This window comes from Mustela putorius, unplaced genomic scaffold (genome assembly GCF_011764305.1).
Source record: "Mustela putorius furo isolate JIRA1106 unplaced genomic scaffold, ASM1176430v1.1 tig00000874_pilon_pilon_pilon, whole genome shotgun sequence".
NCBI classification, from domain to species: domain Eukaryota; kingdom Metazoa; phylum Chordata; class Mammalia; order Carnivora; family Mustelidae; genus Mustela; species Mustela putorius.
In genome coordinates, this window is record NW_025421505.1 from 8022053 (window position 1) to 8045232 (window position 23180).

The window sequence follows — 23180 nt, forward strand, 5'->3', positions numbered from 1 at the left end:
GATATTTTTTAGACAGCTGGAGAAAACTAGACACAGACCAGGTATCATTGGGATTTGCTAAATTTTGTTAATGTGATGACAGTACTATTATCGTATATTAAAGAAAAAAAGGTCCTTACTGGTTAGAGATACAGGATAAGTACTGATGGACAGAGTGCTGTGGTGCCTGCTTGTTAAGTACATTAAATAAATGACGTAGCCCTGTCTCCTCGTGTTTTTATTACTAAAGCCAGGCTTTCTTCCTTCCTACTGAAACTTGTACTTAGACCACAGATAGGAATGGAAAGAGCTCTCTGTTCCCAGGGTGGGTATAAGTTGAAAACAAAAACATGTGAAGTCTGGCACAGTTAACACTCCAAAACCCAGCTCAGCGCCTTGCACATGGTGGGATCAATATATATCAATCATGTATCATTGAGGGTATTAGCACTCTGGGCACATCACTGAAGCCTGGAGATCGGTCATGCCATGGAAGACAACCAGGCTTGCCTTCAAATCGCCCACTTGGAACTATGGTAGGAGACAGAATCTTAGTCTGGATAGATCAGGGCTCTGTTTTAGAAGGATATTTTTATCTTAAACATTTTCTTAAAACACTAACATTCTACATCTCGTCAAGCTGTTGGTCCACTTACTCAACAAATACAAGTGGCAGCCCTACTTTGGGTTCTGCACTATTCCTGGAGCTGGAGTCACAGCAGGACAGAGAGCCCACGCTCCTCTGGTTTGCAAGCTCCTTTGGGAAGAGTGCAGGAGGTAATGTGTGTAGGCGTCTAGTGAGCACTTCAGGAGTGTCAACTGTTATGACTTCTGTAATAAATCCCAGTAAGTCATTTCTTCTACAAATCCAAGAGGGATAAGCCATGACTGAAGCTGGGGAAATGCCGAAATATATTCTCAACAGCCGGGTTCACAGTTACAGAGAAATTTTAAATGGCAAGGGGAAAAGCTTAGTTAGTTTGTTGATAAACACTGTTGTCATAAGCATACTTTTTTAGGGGTGGGGGAATTCTTAAAGAAGTTTAATCTGGGACTTCTAAAGAAATTTAAATGATTTAAAAAACAATATGCCGGGGCACCTGGGTGGCTCAGTGGGTTAAGTCTCTGCCTTCGGCTCAGTTCATGATCCCGGGGTCCTGGGATCAAGCCCCGCATCGGGCTCTCCACTCAGCAGAGAGCCTGCTTCCCTTCCTCTCTCTCTGCCTGCCTCTCTGCCTACTTGTGATCTCTGTCTGTCAAAGAAAAAAATAAAAAATAAAAAATAAATAAATAAATAAAAAACAATATGCTGGGGGAGTCTGTGTGGTTCAGTGGGTTAAGGCTTCTGCTTTTGGCTCAGGTTGTGATCCTGGGGTCCTGGGATCAAGCCCCGCATCGGGCTCTCTGCTCCCCTTCTTCTCTCTGCCTGCCTCTCTGCTACTTGTGATCTCTGTCAAATAAATAAACAAAATCTTTTAAAAAAAATAATATGCTGAAGAAACTATTATTCTTACGGAACCTAAATAAAGCCTATCCTAACCCTGCAAGGTAGGAATCTTCTAATTCTTCCTTCCTCCTTGATAAAGCATGTTCTCTGGTGTGGCTGAAGAAAAGAAAACCTCTTCTTCATCAGACATTCATCATTCCTACAGAATGGTGAAATATCTTTTTAAAATTTTATTTAGAGTCACAAGCATACTTTTTAAAAACCTTTTTCTACAAGGTGTTCATCCTCTCCATATTTTCTTTCAAGTATGTTGCAAACATTTTCTAGTGGGCTGTTTGTCTTCACTGATTTATTCTTGATACACTTTATTACTTTTTATGCAGGCAAATCGCTACTCTACTGTGTTTCTATCATCTTATCTGAAAATAGTAACTTTGCCCCCTAATAGTAATAAAATTTATTTCTCTTTCTCAGAGTGCACAGCTTAGAATGTCCAGAACAGAATTAAGTGACAATGGGGCCTATAGGACTAGGCACGTGGCCTGTGAGGACTGAAGTCCCAAGTTTAAAGCCCAGTTTGGTCTCATAGTAACTGTGCAATGAGGCACAGAGTAATTTATTTTTCTGCCTCCCCGAGCCTCAGTTTCCTCATCTGTGAAACAGGGTCAGTAAGTATTTCACAGGCTTGTTATGAAGAGTTAATCAGTTAATCTATATAAAACCTCTTAGAACAGTGCCTGGAATTTAGAAATGCTCAAATGCTAGCTCTTCTTATGACAAACTTGTCTAGATTTTGTTGGTACAACCTCTAGTATTTTTATATCTTGAGTGATCGGGATATTCTTTATGGTGTTAAAGGGGGTATTATTTTTGAGTTTACTAAGAGTTTAGTTTTTAAAGCAGGAACCAGTGTTGAATTTCAATAAATGACTAAGTGATTACTTGGCCACTACTAAACATTTAGGTACTATTTTGACCCACTGATATAAGGTATTCTGACAGGGTTTCTGGGAGCAAGTGATCCTTTTATTACACTGGTAAATTAGACTGTTCCACATACAGTCACTGTGTGACTGGCCTTTGTTTCGGTTTCTAAGTTTCTATGCATACAATGAATGAGGACTCTTTAAGCTTTCCATCTTTTCCCTTTATCTGGAACAGTTTAGGTATTTTGGAAATAATTCTCCTAAACACTCAAGGAGAAATAGACCATTATTATTATTTCCATAAGCTCATCTCAAATGGAAACTCCTAGGGTAATGCCCTTCATGGAGAGAGTAATATTTTGACACCTTTTTAATTCCTTCTCTGGCTACTGGTTTATTGAGGATTCCCACTTCTTTCTTACTCTGTTTGGATAACATGTATTTCTTTTTTTTTTTAAGAATTTTAAAAAATGGTACAATTCATTGGGTATTAAAATGTATTAGTAATGAGGCTATTAAAAAAAATTCCTCTGAATATGTTACCCACTGAATTTTAAGAATGATAATAAAAAGGATGCAACATTACCTCTATGCTAACATCACCTTTATGTGGGTCAGAAAAGGGGTCACGGCCCCCAGGAGGAGGCCCTCATTACAGACATTAATGTTCTGGTAACAGTGCTGTGGGCCTCTGAGTTTTGACTTGGGATATTTCCGTTCTCTTCTAAATCTTGTCTGTAGATCGATTTTTATATAGAAAAGGGCATGAATAGAATACAGAAGACGGAGGAGTGTGGTCAGCCTAGACCTCAGTGCCCTTCCATTATCAACAATGCAACAGGAGACAGGACTGCTAGAAGGCAGAGTAATAACATCGGTGAAAGGTGCGGTAAATGAAGAGTTTATGCTGTCACTTTTAACCAAGTTTATTTATTTGACTGGTCACAATTGTAAATACTTGAGAGACTTAGTATTTTTTTAAATTAACATATAATGTATTATTAGTTTCAGGGGTACAGGTCTGTGATTCATCAGTCTTATACAACACACAGTGCTCACCACAACATGTACCGTCCTCAATGTCCATCAACCAGTCACCCCATCCTTCCACCCCTCCCCTCTCCAGCAACCCTCAGTTTGTTTCCTGAGATTAAGAGTTTCTTATAGTTTGTGTCCCTCTCTGGTTTCATCTTACTGCAGAGTTCTGGATATATATCAAGACTCATTAAAAAAATGAAATTCAAGCAAAAACTTAACTAGACACTGATTTATCTTTGAGTGATGAGACATTTCTGAGATGCTTAGCTGGTTGATTTTACCCTCCTTCTCATGAAAAGCCCTACTACTGAGTACCCAGATCTCCTGCCTGAGTTAAGGACAGACTGCTGGTAGAATGAGTAGAATCAGCAGCTGTAAGTCAATACTAAAGACTAAAAATACTAAAGATTCCTTTTAGAAAGTTAAAGGCATGTGGTGCAGAACTAATTTTACTTTATATACACTAATCAAAATCTACAGACCACATTCTGCAGACAGGGCAGCCCGAGTCCCCCTGTGAGATGTCTATCAATTATCACTAAATCACTAAACTGACCTGCTTTAGAGAAACAGAAAGGAAGCAGCTCTCACAGGCATTCATGAACCTTCATCCCCTGAGGCTTACCTCTCTCCGCCTGGAGGCCCAGCAACTTTGTTTGATCTTCCAAACCACAGCAGCCACCAGGAGCAAAGAGAGGAAACAACTGTGAGAAAGGAAAGTACTGAGTTATTATCCCAGCCCCCAGAATCAGCACTATCACCCACCCACGCCTCGGCCAGGCAGGAAGGGTCACCCCAAGGCCCAACTCCGAGCACTTTTATCATAACTCATCACAACCAAGTCCCAGCTCACAGAAGCAAGTGGGAGAAGGCTGTGAAGAGCTGAGCTTCCGGACTACATAATACTGTCCCCAAAGGCACTGGCTAAGAGCTCCAACCACCCACTGGGCCTTTTATCAGAATGGCCCCTCAAGGCTTATCCCAAAGAAGAAAAATAAAGCCTAGGATAATAATAATGAATGACACGCATGCTATTTAATTGACTTAGCAAACCTTTACTGATAAAACTAAAAAAATGAGAAAAGTTCGTTATAAACGTAACAACCAGTTTTTCATACGGGAGAGGAAAACACAAGAAGAAATAAATGTATATATAATAATATATATTCAATCATAGTTTTATAAAAAAATTCATATAATTTTTATAAAATAAAATGATCAACCTCAAGCCAAATAACTTTCTTAAAAGTATTAGGAGAGAATAACTCGCCACTGGTTTTATAACTAAATGCTTTAATGTTCTCTTGTCTGTAAACCAGGTGTGGATGGTTTGAAAAGCAACCTCGACAGCAGACAGAATGACGGACTTCTGTTACCACAGACACTAGGCATTTGCAGCATAAGTCTGCTTCCAACTGCAGCCCCAGTGCACCCAGCTGCTGGCTGGAGGCAGGCCCTCAAGCCGGCTGCAGGGGGCACGCTGAAGTGTGAGGATGACTGAACTCCCACCCTCTTAAGGCTCCCACAGCCCCCTGCTGCCCTGACATCAATGAGGGAAAGACATCTCCAGTGAATTCCCTGACGTGAAAGAGAAGGGGCTTGCCAGGGTCATCACTCGAGGGAGAGCCTCCTGGTTCCTGTCTTACTGGGCCTCTCAACTGTCCTGACTCTCCTGGTCCTTGTGCCTCCCTGATGGTCTCAATTGTCCTTTTAATCAATACTTTATTGAGGCAGGTCCTGTTCTAGGCCCATACAATCCACCGATGAACTGGACAAAAGATCGCTATTTTCATGGAGTTGACATTCTATCAGGTGGAGATAAAAAATAAACAAAATAAACAAGCAACTTATAGAGCAAGTCAGAAGGTAGTAAATGCCACGGAAATAAAAAGATGGTAAGGAAAAGGGGGTCCGGGAGTGCCACTCTCACTCTAAAGCAGAACGGTCAGAGTGGGTGAGTCTTATTTCTCTAGAAGGTGACATCTGAGCAACACTTGGAGGGGGTGTGGGAGGTGGCCCAGGGGTGGTCTACAGACACACACCTGGGGAATGGGCGCGGCTGTGCACAGCCAGAGGCAAGGAGGAACCTCAGGAGGCTGGCATGGCTGGAGTTGGGGGGGAGATGGGTCACAGGGAAAGGCAGAGGGGTAAGCAGCAGTAGACCTTGGGAAGCCTGCAGGCACGCTAAGGGTACTGGATTTTACTGACTGAGATGAGGAGCTAACTTAGTATTGAAGCAGAGAAGTAACATAATTTAACCGATGCTGAGGAGACTTTTAGGGTAGCAATGGCAGGAACAGGGAGACCAGTAGTCTAGGAGACATGATGTGGCTCAAGCACTTTGGAATCTGGACACAATGTGAAGGCTGAGACCACAGAATTTCCTGATGTGCTGGAGGGAGGGGATGGAACAGAGAAGTTCTGGCCCGAGGAACTTGCCATCAACCTAGACAAGGAAGGCTCTGGGTGGAGCGGGTGCAGGACAGCAGACAGTGTGAGACACACCAAATTCTGAGATCTCCTCCTAAGCGCCAAAGGGAGAGGACATGGACACCAAAGGGTGTGTCCATGGACAGACACATGAGCATGGAGGCTGGGTGCCAGGTTGGGCTTAGAGGTGGCGTTTGGGAGTCATAAGCATACACAGTTAACACTTGGACAATGGGAGAGTTAGGGGTGCTGAACCTCCACACAGTAGAAAATCACATATAACTTCTGACTCCCCCAAAACTTAACTACTAGTAGTCCACTGTTGACAGGAAGCCTTACTGACAATATAAACAGCTGATTAACTCATATTTTATATGTTATATGTATTATAGGCTGTATTCTTACAATAAAGCAAAGGTAGAGAAAAGCAAACGTTAGTAAAAAAAAAATCATAAAGCAGTGTGTGGGTGGCCCACTTGGTCAAGCATCTGACTTTTGGTTTCAGCTCAGGTCACGATCTCAGCGCTAAGTCGGCTTGAAATTCTCTCTCTCTGCCCCTCCTGCTTGTGCTCTCGTGCAAATAAATAAATAGATCTTAAGAAAAGGGGAAATCATAAGGAAAAGAAAGTACATTTACTGTACTGTATTTATTGAAGAAAATCCATGTATAAGCGGACCTGCAGGAAAAAACCTGTGATGTTCGAGGGGCAGTGGTGTATTTGAAGTAATAAATCTGGATGCGGTCACCCAGGGAGTGAATTACAAATATAGAAGAATGTTCTGGGGGGCACACCTCACCCAGGAGAAGTTGGGGAGAACAGGAAGAAGCAGTAAAGGAGTCTGAGAAGAGTAATCTGTCTTTCTTGGTTTCCTACTTTTTTGTTATTTTTATTCTGAAAGAACACAAGGAGGCAGCAAATCCACATGGAGGGGCAAGGAGCGAATGAGAATAGCTTCCAAGTTGGTCAAGATGCCACCAATATAGTTGAACACAGGACTGTCCTCGGAGGCGAGCACCTTAGTGCCACTCAGAAGCCTCTCCTAGACTACCCTCAACCCAGAGGTGTAAGACAGTACAGCTCAGGTCTGTGTCCTCTTCCCCTCCACCACCTCCTGGCCTAGGGGCTTCCATCTTTAACACAGACTTGTTAAAAACAACAGCAACCCAGTTTCTTCTACTGATTCCAGCTTTTTTTTTTTAAGATTTTATTTATTTATTTGATAGAGAGAGAGATCACAAGTATGCAGAGAGGCAGGCGGTGGCGGGGGGGGGGGGGCAGGCTCCCTGCTGACCAGACAGCCTGATGCGGGGCTCGATCCCAGGACCCTAAGATCATGAACTGAGCCGAAGGCAGAGGCTTAACCCACTGAGTCACCCAGGTGTCCTCCAGCTTTTCTAATAAGTGACACAAACAGCATACTAACACACAGTGATTGTTCTTCAAAGCTGTTATGTGTATGAGATTTCTCCTAGGGTAATACAACAACAAAGAACATTCTAGTTGTTTCAGTTGAACACTCACTGATTTACCTCCCTTCTTTCCTTCCTACCACAGTTTGGGTATAGGTAGTGCTGTAAGTCAGTGTTCACCCTACTGCAGTCCCTCTTGTCAACTGTTTTCTAGATTTTCCCATGTAAATGAAATTTAAAGAAACATTAAACCGTGAAAAATTTTCAAACATATACACTCAAGTAGAGGAAATGATCTAATGAATTCCTATGTCCATCACTTAGCCTTGGCAATTATTAACATTTTGCCAATGTCATTCAGAGATCATCAAAGACATGCATTTCTCTTTCAAAACTAGGACACTAGCTCCAGGCTAAGGGCCTCTCACTTCCTGTCAGCTCAAGGAGAAAACAAGAAACATTTCACCTTTTTGTTTTAAACCTGTTCTTGCTTTCAAAGGCTTATACTTCCCTGAGACTATTCTCAAAAAAATCCATGCTTTGATTCTAAGTTTCTCTTTCTACCTTTAGTCTATGTCTTTTGCAAACTCATAATTTGTGTGAGAGCTCCGTGTTTGGGAGCTCTGTTTCTTTTTTTTTTTTTTTTTTTTTTTTTTTAAAGATTTTATTTATTTATTTGACAGAGAGAAATCACAAGTAGGCAGAGAGAGAGAGAGGAGGAAGCAGGCTCCCTGCTGAGCAGAGAGCCCGATGCGGGACTCGATCCCAGGACCCTGAGATCATGACCTGAGCCGAAGGCAGCGGCTTAACCCACTGAGCCACCCAGGCGCCCGGGAGCTCTGTTTCTTACCAGGTTAACTCATTGTGCAGTTAGAATGATTTTTTTTTTAAGATTTTATTTACTTATTTGGCAGACAGAGATCACAGGTAGGCAGAGAGGCAGAGAGAGAAAGAAGAGGAAGCAGGCTCCCCACTGAGCAGAGAGCCTGATGCAGGGCTCGATCCCAAGACCTTGGGATCATGACCTGAGCTGAAGGCAAGGCTTTAACCCACTGACCCACCCAGGCGCCCCTAGAATGATATTTTTGAGAGCATCCTGAACATTCTCTCCAGAGTGCAAGACTATTAACTAATGGTTATTTCCTGCTCTCACAAATCTGGCTTTTCTAAAACTACGCATGCATTTTCTTGGCCTGGCCTTGACCTCTAACCCAGCTTGAACACAGAGACACACTGCTTCTTACTGAGCTGCTGTGACTTGCATTTCACCATTCTGGTCAGCATTAGATCCAGAGAGGGAGGAACCCACACTCATGTCTATCTTCTGGAATGTGAAATGGACTTGACAGAATGTCTGTTGTCAGTGTGGCAAGGGTCTAGCAGAAGTTCAGGTAATTAAGTTTTACAAGAACATTGTTATCTGGCCTCTAACTGAAATTCTCATTACATGCCCTCTTTTGGGCCAAGTGATGTGACATCACCTATTTTTCCTTTTTTATCCTCACTCAGACATTGGCCTCTAAGGCATCTGTGACCCTAGCCACAAAGATGTCCTCAGAGTGTTGGTCCCTCTTACTACTACCAGTTGTCCTAACCACCCTGGCACCATGCTCCCAGACACAAAGCCCTTTCACATACATGACTTCAACTGATTCTCACGGCAAGCAAGCATGGGGTCTTATTATTTCCCTCTTCATTCACAAGGCTACTACTGGAGTCTCGAGTAGCATCTCATTAAGATATAAAGAGGGCTTAATGGATTTGTCAGAATCTAGAGTTTACTTCTCTGTGCCCGAGTCTTGAAGTATTCTTACTAACTCCCCTCACAATGATTTTCTCACTTGAATCCCTGAGTGCCCTGCCCTCTCCCACCCCCCATTCTCTTTTCTGTGTTATCTGAGCTGTTCTTCAGAGTGCTGCTTAGGATTCTCTGGATATCTTTCTTCTCCCCTTATTGTCACTTAGATCCTCTGGGACCTGGTTAACTTGCTTGGGGAAAATATTTCATTCCTCATGTTCATAAAAAGGACTCTTTTCTAAGTTAAAAGATCATCATCATTCTGAGTTCTTAAACAAACTCCGGGGGTGGGGAGCACTGGATTCTTGTCCAAAGGTTCCACCTTCAAAAGAAGAAATGACAAGAGCGCCATTTGTCTTTGTTTGCTACACAAGATTCCATGGTCCCAGCCAATTCTGATGGTTTCACAGTCTTCCACCAGAAGGGACGACTCCTTACTAGGCTGGTACCTGGCAGCAGGGTCACCTCAATCTGTACGTATGTTCCAAGAATATACGTAAGACCTGCTCACGAGCTACCGAATTAGCATGTGGCCTCTATGCGCCCTTGAGAGCACGCCATCAACGGGCTCCACCAACTTCTTTCCCTCAGAGAGGCTGGTGCCTCTGGTTCCTTGAGACTCAGCACTTCTCCTGAAGCTCTAGTTTACATACATGTATTTGCACGTGACTGTATGCTAGGGGCTGGAGAGGTGTGTGTGTGTGTGTATGTGTGTGAGTGTGTGCCTAAAAGAGACAGTGCACCTGTTCTCTTAAGCTTTGAGTCTAACTGTGAGCACAGATATGACGCAAGGAAAAAACTGTGGGAAGTACCATGATGAAAACTAATACGGTTCTCTGGGAGAGAACAAGGGAAGACCATTTAGTTTGGGGTTCTGGGATGTGGTCTTGGAGGAAGGAACACTGGGCCAGGACCTGAAGGATGAGTGTGGTATAATTTAAAAAAATGTATGTTTGCTCTTTTTCCCGAGTTCCTGGTATGTATAGAACTCCTAATTTTTTTTTAAGATTTTACTTGTTTATTTGACAGTGAGAGAGAAAGACAGAGCACAAGCAGTCAGAGCGGCAGGTGAGGAGGGGGAGGAACAGGCTCCCTGCTGAGCAGAGAGCCCGATGAGGGGCTTGATTCCAGAACCCTGAGATCATGCCTCAGCCGAAGGCAGAGGCTTTAATCCCCTGAGCCACACAGGCACCCCTCTCAATTTTTTTTTTTTTTAAAGATTTTATTTCTTTATTTGACAGGAATATAGAGATAAAGAGCACAAGTAGGCAAGAGCGGCAGGCAGAGATAGAGGGAGAAGCAGGCTCTCTGCTGCGTAGGGAGCAGGATGCAGGGTTCAATACCATAAATGGGGCCTAAGACAAACAAGGGAACACACACACCTGTTAATAGTTGCAAAATGAAACAAAGTCCTAAGTTTCAGCAAGAAAAAGGCAAATATCCCAAGAGAAATATAAACACAGGATAGGGACCAATCATTCAAAACAGGAACTGAAAGACATTAGTAAGTATCAGTCATAATTAAAGAAATCCAAATTTAAGATACCAGTGATACCTCCCAGACTGACGAAATGAAAAATAATAACAATATCTACTGTTGCTAAGAACCAATAAGAGCAACAGGCAGAAACAATAAAAGAAATTATATTCCTGCTGTAGGAGTATAAATTGATGCAACTGTTCTGAGAGGCCACGGCAGTGTTTCTGCATTTAAATGTAAAAGCATATGTAACAAAAACAGAACAATCTAAGAGTCAGTCAAAAGAGGAATGGTTAAATAAAATATGGTACTCCTACTATGGAAAAAGCTGTTTAAAAATGGAGTGAAACCGCACATGGGAAAAGTTAACCGCAGAACACTGAGTGAAAAAACAAGTTCTAGAACAACATGTAAGGAGGAAACCCATTTTATAAACCAAAGAATCAGAAAAACCACAACTTGCATGCACAGTGTATATACACACAGAAAAAACTCTGGAAACACAAACATTAAAATATTAACAGTGGTAATATTTAAAGAGTAGGATTAGGGGAAGTTTGAGTTTTAGTTTTTACGTTGTCTGAAGTTTTACTATGAACATAAACAACTTTTTTAATTTATAGTAAGAGAATTAGCTTTATGCTGATTTTCTACCTTAAAAAGTCTGAATGAGGACTTACTATTTTGTTTTCAAATACTTGGGATTAATTTAGCATTATTTTATCATATCTGTTTATGTCACCCCTACAAAATTTTCCCTTTATCTACGTCATTGTTGTTCAACAGAAATTTAATGTTAGCCACGCATGTAATTTTAGAAGTTCTAGTAGCCAAAATAAAAAAAAAAACACACAGGTGAAATTAATTTTAATAAAATTAGTTTTATTTAACCCAAGATTGCTAAAACATCATTTGAAGATGTGACCAATATAGGAATTGAGGTATCTTATGTTCTAATATTCTACTAAGTCTTCAAAATCCAGTGTGCGTTTTATACTAATAAGCACATCTCAATGTGAACACTGAATTCACCTACCAATTCTAAGTTTTTATCAGAAAATAACTGATCTGTATTTAAATTTCATAAAATTCACATTTGAAAAAGCAGATTCACATATCCAGGTTGTTCTAAACACACAAGTTCTCTGGTAACTGAATCAAGTAGTTTTAAAATTATATTTAAATTAAATATATTTAAATATTTTAAATTAGTTAAAATTAGATAAAATGAAAAATTCAGTTTCTCGGTCACACTAGTTACATTTCAAGTGCTCACGAGTTACATGTGACTAGTGGCTATTAAGTCTATACTGATCTTCTAGCTTCTTGTTTATAACTGTCTACTGTTTAATTCTATTTAGTTTTTCGTCACTTCAAACAAATCTGAGACCTTTAAACTTTATCTGTTTCCTTGTTTATGTACATATTCCACTGATTAATCTGATTTTGTGCCCAGTGCCACAATGATCACTTGTAGCTTGACAAAGTGTTTACTGTTGGGGGAGGGGGACAGTAGACTGTCTTCCCACCCTCTCCATTTTTTCTTGGTAATTCTTTCTTGATCTGTTATGCTGTAATTTTGAATAATTTTACTTACTAAAGTAACGGCAACATGTAAATTTCATTTTTGTTAGTGAAGTATAGAAATGTAATCGATCCACCCCCCGGCCCCGAAACACTGAATGCTTTTATCAGATTTTCTCTCTCTGCAAGACTGGAGGGATGCAACAGTTACTTCCTGGTGGAGGTGTCATCATCATCCAGAAACTAAAGGCTACAGTTCACAGCAGGCAGAAATGGGCCCATCAGGACGTGGCTGAATCTCTTGAAGAGAGGCCATCTGTTCCCCAGCATCACTCAGGAAGGGATTTCTTTCATGGTCAAAAGGGGCGGGCACCTAATGGCTCACTATGGGAAATACAATTAATTATATGGTTTTCATGCCATCATCTGCCTTTACCAATAAGAGCTGCAAAAGATGTATGTCTCTGAATGACATAGAACTAATTTTTTAATATTGCCCTTGTATCTAGCAACTTTGCTGAATTCACCTACCAATTCTAATTTTTTTTCTGCATTCTTTTGAATTCCTATAAATACAATCATATTTTAAGGTGATGATTTTTTTTCTTTTCTAATTCTTATGTAATTTTTCTTATCTTATTATATTGGCTAGAACTTTTGTCACAATGTTGAATGAAGTGACTGATAGAATCTTTTTTTTTTCTTTTTTTTTTTTTTAAGTAGGCTCCATGCCCCCTGGGGCTTCCAGTCATCACCTTGATATCAAGAGTCACAGGCTCAAGTGACTGAGCCAGCCAGTCTTTGCTTGTTCTTAAACTCAATTTCACCATTAAGAAAGTGGTTTGCTGTTGGCTTTATATATTGGTCCTTTATCAGATTTTTCTTTTATCAGAAGTTTCTTTCTATTCTGAGTTTCCTAGGAGTTTTTTAATGAATGAGAGATCAAATTTTTTTTTTAAGACTTTATTTATTTATTTCACAGACAGAGATCACAAGTAGGCAGATAGGCAGGCAGAGAGAGAAGGGGAAGCACGCTCCCTGCCAAGCAGAGAGCCCAATGCGGGGCTCGATCCCAGGACCCTGCGATCATGACCTGAGCCGAAGGCAGAGGCTTTAACCCACTGAGCCACCCAGGCGCCCCGAGAGATCAAATTTTATCAAATACTTTTCTTCACTGCTTAAGATGATCATATTATTCTCTTCTCTTATTATGCAATTCATGTTAATTACACAGATCAATTTTCTGATGCTAAATCAACTTTGCAATTCCTGGAATGAACCCAACTGAGTCATGATATTGTTGGCTTTTTAAATTACTGGTGGATTTTTGCTTCTTCATTCATGAGGGAGACTAACTTGTAAATTCCTCCCTCATAATACTCTTGTCAGGTTGTACTAACCTCATTAAAACATACTGGGATGTATTTTTTTCTGTTCTCTAGAAGATGTTGTTACTAAGGATGTTATTTCTTTCTTAAAAGGTTGTAAGTTACCAATGAGGCCACCACAAAGTAATCTTTGTGGGAAAATTTTAAGTTATGTATTGTTTTTAAACAGATATAGCCCTATTCAATGTTCATGTTCTTATTCTGCATCAGTAAGTAGTATATATTCTTTGTTTTTCTAATTGTCCATTCCATCTGTCCCATTTTCAAACTTATTTGCAGAAAATTGCTCATAAAACACTCTTATGGAGGAAAAAGTTATCTGCAGGATTTGGAGTAATGCCTTCTTTTACATTTCTGGTATTATTTATACCTTCTCTCTTTTTTCCTTGGTCAGTCTTGCCAGGGTTTATCAATATTACTCTTATTCTTTTCAAAGATCCAACTTTGTGGTTCTTTTAATTCTCTCTACTGTACTTCTCCCCCTATATGATTAATTTCACTCTATGTCTGTGGCTTCCCTCTATTTTCTTTAGACTTATTTGGTAGTTCTTTTTTCTGACTTATTGAGAAATGTGGTTTTTTTTTTTCTTTTCCAATTTTGCTTTTATAAAGCAGTGATTCTTGACCTTAGCTGCATATCACAGTCACCTGCAGAGGTTTCAAATGCTTGAGTCCCATCTGCAGAGATTCTGATGTGACTAGTCCGGGATGTGGCGTGGGCATCAAAAGCTTTCTACTGTGCTGCTACAGTTAAGAACCACAGATTTAGAGCCATACCCTCTAAGTACAACTTCAACTGTATCCAATAAGTTTTTAATTCTTCTTGCTCATTCAAACTGGTTTAAAAGTTCTGCAGTGATATTATGTAAATTTTTTTTAAAGATTTAATTTAAATAAATTAAATTATTTATTTAAATAAATAATCTCTCTCTCTTGACAGAGAGAGAGATCACAAATAGGCAGAGAGACAGACAGAGAGAGAGATGAGGAGAAGCAGGCTCCCTGCTGAGCAGAGAGCCCAATGCGGGACTCGATCCCAGGCCCCTGGGATCATGACCTGAGCCGAAGGCAGAGGCTCAACACACTGAGCCACCCGGCGCCCCTGTAAATTTTTTAAATGGGCAAATCCAATATATGGTTTTAGAAGTTAAATAGTTACTTTGGGGATAGAAGGGTGTTGTGACTGATGAAACACAGGGGAGCTTCTAAAGTGCACATTCAATGTGTGATTAACTCATTGAGCCAGACACATTTTATACGTGTCTCTGTAATTTTATTGTAAGCTTTAATATAATTTTTTAAAGAGAGAAACAGATCTCATACAAGGAGTAGGAATTATAAAGGCAATAACTGTCTTTATATATTGGTCCTTCTCAATATTAATACTAGAAGCTAGAAGGAACAGCATAATGCCATCTCAATTCTAATGGAAAACGATTTCCAGCCTAGAATTCTGTATGCAACTTTTTGATCAAATGGGAAGGTAAAAATCAAAACATTTTCAGACAGAGGTTGCGGAAAATTTACCTCCCCACCCCTTTTCTCAAAAAAGTCCTGGAGTCCTTAAAAAGAGAAAATAAACAGGGAGATGAAGACACAAGATCTTCTATTTAGTATCTTATATTTCAATATTAGAGGAAGGCAAGAGAAATTCCCAAGATAACAATCCTGCCGCAGGCCTCAAAAACTAGTGCACCTGGGAGTGGTGGGCTGGAGGGTTCTAGACACAGACATCTATCTCCAAGAGAAACTAAAACAGAAAGTGCCTGCTTGTGTTTGACCACAGATAGATTTTACTCAATTCTGTCGGAGTACAGGGAAAAATCAGAGGTAGCCTCTTAGAAAACCAAACAATTAAAAAAACAAAATTAGAGTGAGAGTGATTGCTCCAACCAAACAATGGGGAAGTACAATCACAGTTCCCCTGCTGTGAACGGGGGTTTTACAGTTATAACAACATAAACAGGGAGCACTGCGTTAGGCAAGCACCGTGATGTAACTACGTGACATGAGGGGGAAGGAAGGGATTTCTGTTTGCACTGGTGGTGCGTGGGGAGTTGCGGGTGAGGTTACATGAGATGAATATCCTCATCTACAAGTGGGACATCCGAAGAGAAACTGAAAAATCAAGAAACAGTGCAAGCACAGAGACGTGAAAAATAGCTAAAAAGTATAAAAATAAAAGAATCCCAAGAGCCTAACAAGCCACTTTAATCTTTCAAACTCTGGATAATCACCGGGATCATCCCTGATTAGAAGGAAGTGTATCTGTAGCACATATCAGTAATCATTATTAATTATTGTTTCAACCCCGAATTCTCCCCATATGAAGAACCAAAATAGCTACATTTTAGTAGCGAGTACGTGAAAAACGGCCCCCCAAGATCAGAACGTACAAAGCAAATGTTTTCATTTATCAGGTTAGGATGGATTTACACGATTGCGACTGACTCATAACTTTTCAGAAAGATCTAGGAAGTTAGTCTGATCTCTTGTGCCAACACAGGATTACTCGATTATCTTCTAGGAGTTGATAATTAATGGGATTAAGTATCTGAATCAAAAGATAAGATAAGGTTTGTAGAAGGGAAATTACCTGAAGAAAGTCACGAAGAACTGTACCAGGTCCATAAAATTGCTGTGCTGGGAGAAGGCGATCTGTGAGGGAGAAACAGGTAGTGTGAGGAGGGAGGCTACACAGGAGCGCTGGCAAACTTGGCCTTTTAGTTCAAGAGACACACATGAAATGTTCAAGGAGAAATTAATGAAATTGTTTTTCTTAAGGGAAAGTGGCTCATCCCTTTAGTTTCTTTTCTGGCTTAACCACCAACCCCAGTGTAATATAGTGAGGCTTCCATGCAAATTCCTAGAGCGCCTACCCCTCTGTTCTTGATATCAGATCTAAGTTCTTTTAGTGTGACCCTGAAGACGTCTCAGATTCCCTCCGTGAAAACCCCAATGCCATGCAAGCCAGTTGGCTTGCTACCTCCTTGGTAGGCCAAGGCAAGGCCAACTCGGCCTTGCCCTGGACAAAATGCTCTCCCTGTCTGCTTCAAGTTGGAGTTCTGGGACCTACCTGGAGTTGGGGAGCCTCATCTGTGACCTTCATCCCTTTGATACTTACGTGCTCAGTGAATACTCACTTCAGAGACTGTCTTTTTTTAAAAAACCGTATCTCAAAATTTAATACATTGAATATCATCTGACAGTCAATATAACACCAGTTGGAACCTAGGTAATTTTATCATATGGTTAATAGTTTTTATACCAAGAATATAAAAAGTCCCTTAAGGAGCTCATCTAAGACACCACTGAGTGGAACAGGCATTATTTTGTACATTACCAAGAAAAAATGCTGCCCATTACACTATGGCAAAATACTTTAAAAACCACTGACTGTAAGATGCATCACGATTTCAGAGATATTAGAACATTAAAAAAAATGAACATGTCAGGATTTATTGCTACGTAGGATATCTGTGTCCTTTTTATTATAATCTGTAATACTCATAGTACTACCCAGATGTTATGGCATATTCCCTGCTTTTTTAAAGGGAACATAGCCCTCCTTGGAGGGACAACAGTACCATAAATAAAGCAATTATTGAATAAGGTGATAATTGCTCCAGTACAGACAGTAAGTACGACAAAAAGTGAGAAGTAAATGATTAGCAGCTTCTTTTCCCAATCTCACCCAACTCCCTATCTTTATCAGACAGCAGCTCCTATCCTAACATAATGCAAGAAAGTGCTAGACCCAGGCCCCAGCACTGGGACAATTCAATGCTTCGTGTTCTTTTTATGGCCAGACTCAAAAGAGGCAGCAAGAGGTTTCCAGCGTTTGCCTTTTCTGATGGCCTTATTTTCTTTTTGACATTCCATAAAGTCCCAGTGCTACCTATTCAAGTCATAAGACATTATGGGGTACAGCATTTGCAGTCTCTCTAGCAACCATTTATAGTCAGAAATACAAAGATACACAGACTTTATGCCATACATAAGGAGAAACCCACATTCTTTCCTTTTCCTTAATTTTCTACAGTAACTAGCCACAAATAAGAAGACCCCTTGAGAAGACAGCCACCATCCTTGCATAGAGCTTTTTAGTACTGGAGAAGGACAATTATTTAAACAAGGTTATTCAATCTTGAGGCATGAAGATTCCAGGTTACAACACATAAAGAGCGAGAAGGAAACAAGTTCTAGTCCATCCACATCTGTTTATAGATTTTAATCTTTTAAATTGTCAGTGTGTCCTCAGTGTTTAGACTTCAACAGATCTGAGATGCTTTTTCTGTGTCGGGTGCCGGGATGTATGGAAGCTAACAGCGCCCTCTGAGGACTCCCAGGGTCTGTGCACCCTGTGCCACGTAACACTCTGCAGGGCTGGGATCACCACCACAAGCCTGACTTCTTGCTGATGCAGGGCCACCACCATGTTCACGTCTAATTCAAAACCACAATGAACCAATATAAACTGGCTGCCAGGGTGGCTGCTACCCAAGATTCACATTACTCCAAAAGGGGATCTCTTTTGTTAAATGTTATTCATCCAAGTCTCCACAGTTACAAGGTTTTGTAGGGAAGCAAAAGGCCTAACAGAAAAATGTTTATGAAAAGACTACTTAGAAACATCTAGTCTTGTTCAACACCCCACCCACCATGTCAGTGGTTAATCCTTGATTGACAGGCTGGTGAGCTTTACTGTCCAAACAGAACTTTTTTCTTTTTTTTTAAGATTTGATTTATTCATTTGACACAGAGAGAGAGAGAGAGAGAAAGAGCGCATGCACAAGCAAGGGGAGTGGCAGGCAGAGGGAAAGGGAGAAGCAGGCTCCCTACTGAGCAGGGAGTCTGATGTGGGAATTGGGGGCTATCCTAGGACCCTGGGATCATGACCCGAGTCCAAGTCGACGCTTAACAGACTGAGTCACTCAGGCATACCCAAACTGAGAGTTTCTGAGAGAGAAGAGAAACGCTATTAAAAAGTACACTGTAGGGGGAGCCCGGGTGGCTCAGTGGGTTAAGCCTCTGCCTTCGGGCTCAGGTCATGATCTCAGGGTCCTGGGATGGACAGCCCCGCAGGCTCTCTGCTCAGCAGGGAGCCTGCTTCCTCCTCTCTCTCTGCCTGCCTCTCTGCCTACTTGTGATCTCTGTCTGTCAAATAAATAAAATCTTTTAAAAAAAAAAGTACACTGGGACAACAAGCATGAATTGGGCTGACCCTCCTCAGCCCGTCACACATGCAAACCAGCCGCAAAAGCAATCTTGTGAACGATGAGATTTTACTGAAAGTGCTGTTGGAGAACTGATCCCACAAAACCACAGGCAAATGGAGACCTGGCAGGGTTGAAGGTAAAGACGTCTGTCCATCAAGATATTCCAAAGGGGATTAAGGGAGGGCCTTGGGAAAACCCGATGAGGCCCTTGACTACTAAAGCACATTGCGCAATCACATAGGAAGTGAAGGACTCCATCCATTCAGGCTCGGGCCAGGCTCCGAGCACTGTCTGCACAACTGGAGCCATACCTCTACTTACCTTGCTTCATAGCCCTTCCATGTCCATTTATTTCTGGTCCTTCTCTTTCATTAGAAAATAAGAGCCATGAGGACTGGGACCTTGCTGCTGACTACTGTGTCTCCAGTGCCTAAAGTAGTGACTGGCATGGAAGAGGTGTTTATTAAACATGTATTGAATAAAGGAATAGGGTAATGGGAAAAATGATGACCCTACCTTCCCCCTCCCCCCAAACTTAGTGAGACCTGACTGAGTTTTCTTTCTTTTTTTTTTTAAATTTTTTAAATTTTTTATTTATTTCTTTGACAGGCAGAGATCACAAGTAGGCAGAGAGGCGGGCAGAGAGAGAGAGAGAGGAAGGGAAGCAGGCTCCCCACCAAGCAGAGAGCCTGACTCGGAACTTGATCCCAGGACCCCGGGATCACGACCTGAGCGGAAGGTAGAGGCTTTAACCCACTGAGCCACCCAGGTGCCCCTGAGTTTTCTTTCTTCTAAGAATCGGCTCATGGTTGCAACCATTAACTTAAATTTTGTTAACTGTAAAATTAAAAAAAAAAAAAATTTTTTTTGTGCTTTTGAATTTTCATTTTTCAAGACAATAAATTTTAATCAGCCCTTTCTTTTATGATTTATTATAAAACAAACATTGAAACAGACACTGAAGTGTCTGTGACTTTTCTGACACTGAAGATAATGGGGACTTCTTATAGTAAGATATACTTACTGCCAATTAGAACATGTCATTACAATTTATAAATAAAACTCACAGTGTCATTCTTCTCCCTTTCCAGACAGCAGGTATCACTCCCCACACTCCAGCAAGCCTAGAATTTAAGTCCCCTTACATTTCTAAAACCTGCTGCTGCCTTACTTTCAGCAATAAGTTTGATTAAAGTGTGCTTGCCTGGAAATAGGAAAAGGGAGGGGAAAGATATATTGTTTTTTTTTTTTTTTTTTTTTTTTCTAGTAAGGCTTTAACAGGCTACTTGACTTTATGCCATTGAATAACTGCGATGTTAAAAAAGCTGAATTTAAATAGATATGGGTTGAATTCAGTTGCTCTTATATTTATCTTGACTAGTCCCCATTTTTTTTTCAGTGTCCTATTGCTACCCCTACAAAGTATGTGCGCAATTTCACTGCACTAAGAAATAGACTCTGTAGGATACATGTGACCATGATCATGTCTCATTTACAGTATTGAGCCCACCAGACCCATTATATTCTATTTACTTCTATTATGAAAGACTACAATACATGTATCATTACAGAATAATCTAAAAGCAGGGATGAAAAAGAGGAAGGAAAACAAAAATGAACCTTAGGAAGCTTCTGAGAAATACTTATTAACATTTTACTATTTCACTGAAATCCTTCTCAGATTTTTTTCAGAAATGTGATCATACAGATTCATATCTTCTTTTCTTTTTTTATTCAGAAAAAAAATGAATATATTTTTATGTCAAGATATACCTGTGCCACAAACAACTCAATCTAACTTTGCATATTTAATTTACTCTGGACTTTTTTTCTTCTTCTACTATAATCATTGTTACATTAAACATACCTTGAGCCATAAATAAGTAAATAAAGCGTGCTTGCCCAGAGACCCTCTGGGTGTGCTAAATAAATGTGAGAAACTCAACTCAGAAGCCCAGCCAGCCCCAGGACTGAGGATAGGATATGGTGGGTCTGCATTTCCCAAGCACTAATTCTGTGCTTCAGCCAAACAAGTGTTTTTAGGTTGCTCTACTATTGCACTTGGTCCTTGCATCACCAGAGCACCCTGTCCACCCATCTGCAGTGGGGGGCCCCCCTGCCTCTTGCTGCCCAGCCCAAACACTCCCTTCCTCATTCAGTTGCTGGGATCAGTTGCTGGGAATTGGCTCTCTCTTCTCTATACTCCCAGTTCCTGACCCACTTCCCTCTCAGGGCATGGGACAGTCATATTCCACCTTATATTATGGCTATGTATGCAGAGATGTCCTGGAAAAAAAAAAAAAAAAGACTTCAATGCTCTTCTGTCTGCAAAGGTATCAATTTCTGACTTTCTAATTGTTGTGGGAGAAAGAATGGAAAGGCAATTCCCCACCTCCCACAGAGGCTGATACACCTACCTCCAGAGAGCAAGTAACACCATCATATTCCAAGAACTAGGCCATGGTTCTCAAACTCTGGAGAGCTTACAAGAAAGGGCAAATCCTGGGGTCTATTCCTGCTCCTAAAGCTTTAAACTCCCCAGGTGATTCTGATGCCAGTGCCATTTTTACTTGGAAGGTTTGGTTCCCAAAGAAATTAACCTGGATCTTGCAGGGTGGTGTCATGGGGATGGGGGGAGACCAGGGTGGAGAAAGAGAGGGTAGTGCTTTGAAACAAACAGAGAGGCATGGCCCAAACCTTGGGAAAGGGAGGGAATGGAGAAGATGTTCTAGAGTTTTGAAAGTGCCAAGGAATATGGGAGGACTGCATGGTAGGCCTAGGGAGGCTCTCCGGCCTCACTGGTTATTCTGTGTCCAAATGACCAAGCCCATCACACATGGGAATGGGGACAGCTGCCTTCAAACAAACCTCATGGCCATAAACCAGGGTACCTGGAGCAGCAGTCAAATGAATGAGAAAGCCAGACACCTTCCCTAGATCTCTGGGCTCAGGTAAGCTCTGAGGTTTCTACGGTTCCTGAGAAGGGGATGGGGTTCTCGGAGAATGAATTTCTTATCAACTATGGTAGGAAGAGTGCTCTTTAAAAAAAAAAAAAAAAAAAGACATTTCTTATATTCAACTATCACAATTTCTTTTTCTAACATCTGTATTTCTAATATTGTATTTCTAACATTTCTAACATTTGTGCAATCCACAAAATAGGTATTTAGAAACCAGTGAGCAATGGATAAATGATGCTGAACTGATAGGGAAAGACCACTTTTAATACAGAAGGTTTGAAATGAGAGAGGGAAGGACCTCTAGTTTGCCTTTATCTTTTCCACCAAGAATGATCTTCACTATTATGAACACGCAACACAGGCAGAGGACAGGAAGGGATGGCTGGCTCCCCTGAGAAGTAAAGATGGCCAGCTTGTGGCAGAACCTGTTAGGCTCTGAGAAAACCCAAGGTCTGTGTGTACCTGACAGACTCCTTGGGGGCTGCTCCTGAGGCCAACAGCTTCATCAGGGCTCAACTCCGCCTGGTCTGGGAGCCTGTCCAGACCAGGGCCCCTCCGCTCTTTGACTCTCCCTGAGAGATGAGGCTCTGCAGACACAGAAGATCTCACTTCAGGACCCGAAGCCTTGGCTGCCTCTGGGCTTCTGGCTTCACCACACCAACCTTGCCCATAGCTCTGGGCTGCAAGGCTGGAAGCCAGGAGAGAAATGATTCCTCCCATAAGAACTCAGGCCTGTCTACAAAGAGCTTTCCACTCAGGCCTCAGCTGTGTCAAAGATGGAAGACTCTGTGACCACTTTAACCTGGGTCTACTGCCGCTGCCTCCTTGAGTTTTGCTGTGACCCCCAAAAACTTTCTTGTAAGAAATCTTGCCATTTGCAACCACATGGACAGATCTAGGAGGTATAACGCTAAGTGAAATAAGTCAGTCAGAGAAAGACAAATACCATATGATTTCTCTCATATGTGGAAATTAAGAAACAAAAGAAAGAAAAAAAGAAAACAAACCAAAAAACAGATTCTTGAGGGAGGGGGACTGACCTAACAAGGTGAGGCTTTATTTTTATTTATTTATTTATTTATTTATTGAAGATTTTATTTATTTTCGACAGAGAGAGATAGAGAGAGGGAACACAAACCCAGGGGAGCTAGAGAGAGAGAGAGAAGCAGGCTCCCTGCTGAGCAGGGAGCCAAATATGGGGCTTGATCCCAGCACTCTGGGATCATGACCTGAGCCAAAGGCAGACACTTAACCAACTGAGTCACCCAGGTGCCCCGCAGAAACGAGACTCTTAACTACAGAGTACTGATGGCAGGTGACAGGGATTAGGGAGTGTACTTGTGATGAGCACAGGGTGATGTCTGGAATTGTACACCTGGAACTAATATTAAGACTGCATGTTAACTATATTGGAATTTAAAAAAAAAAAGAATAAAGAATAAAGAATAAAAGAACACGAACACAAACAAAAACCAAACCAAAATAATATTCTTTAAAACAAAACAAAAACAAACCGAAGTTCTATGTGGAGCTCTCTGTTGAGACCACAGGCCCTGGACTGGATCCCAATGCCCATCACC

The 23180-nt window shown here is 41.1% G+C and overlaps 1 protein-coding gene across 3 annotated transcripts in view; it reads right to left on the minus strand.

The window, feature by feature from the left end:
• Nucleotides 1–23180, minus strand: part of ATRN (attractin) — a 147740-nt gene that overhangs the window by 12218 nt on the left and 112342 nt on the right. For 2 of the 3 annotated variants that reach the window (XM_013046046.2, XM_004772875.3), the window contains exons 25-26: nucleotides 16018–16079; nucleotides 4016–4094 (exon numbers count right to left, since the gene is read on the minus strand). In XM_013046046.2, coding sequence (XP_012901500.2) covers nucleotides 4016–4094; nucleotides 16018–16079 — 141 coding nt within the window. Of the gene's footprint in view, nucleotides 1–4015; nucleotides 4095–14512; nucleotides 15540–16017; nucleotides 16080–23180 lie in introns of those variants that run through there. The other variant, XM_004772876.3, reaches the window with a different exon arrangement.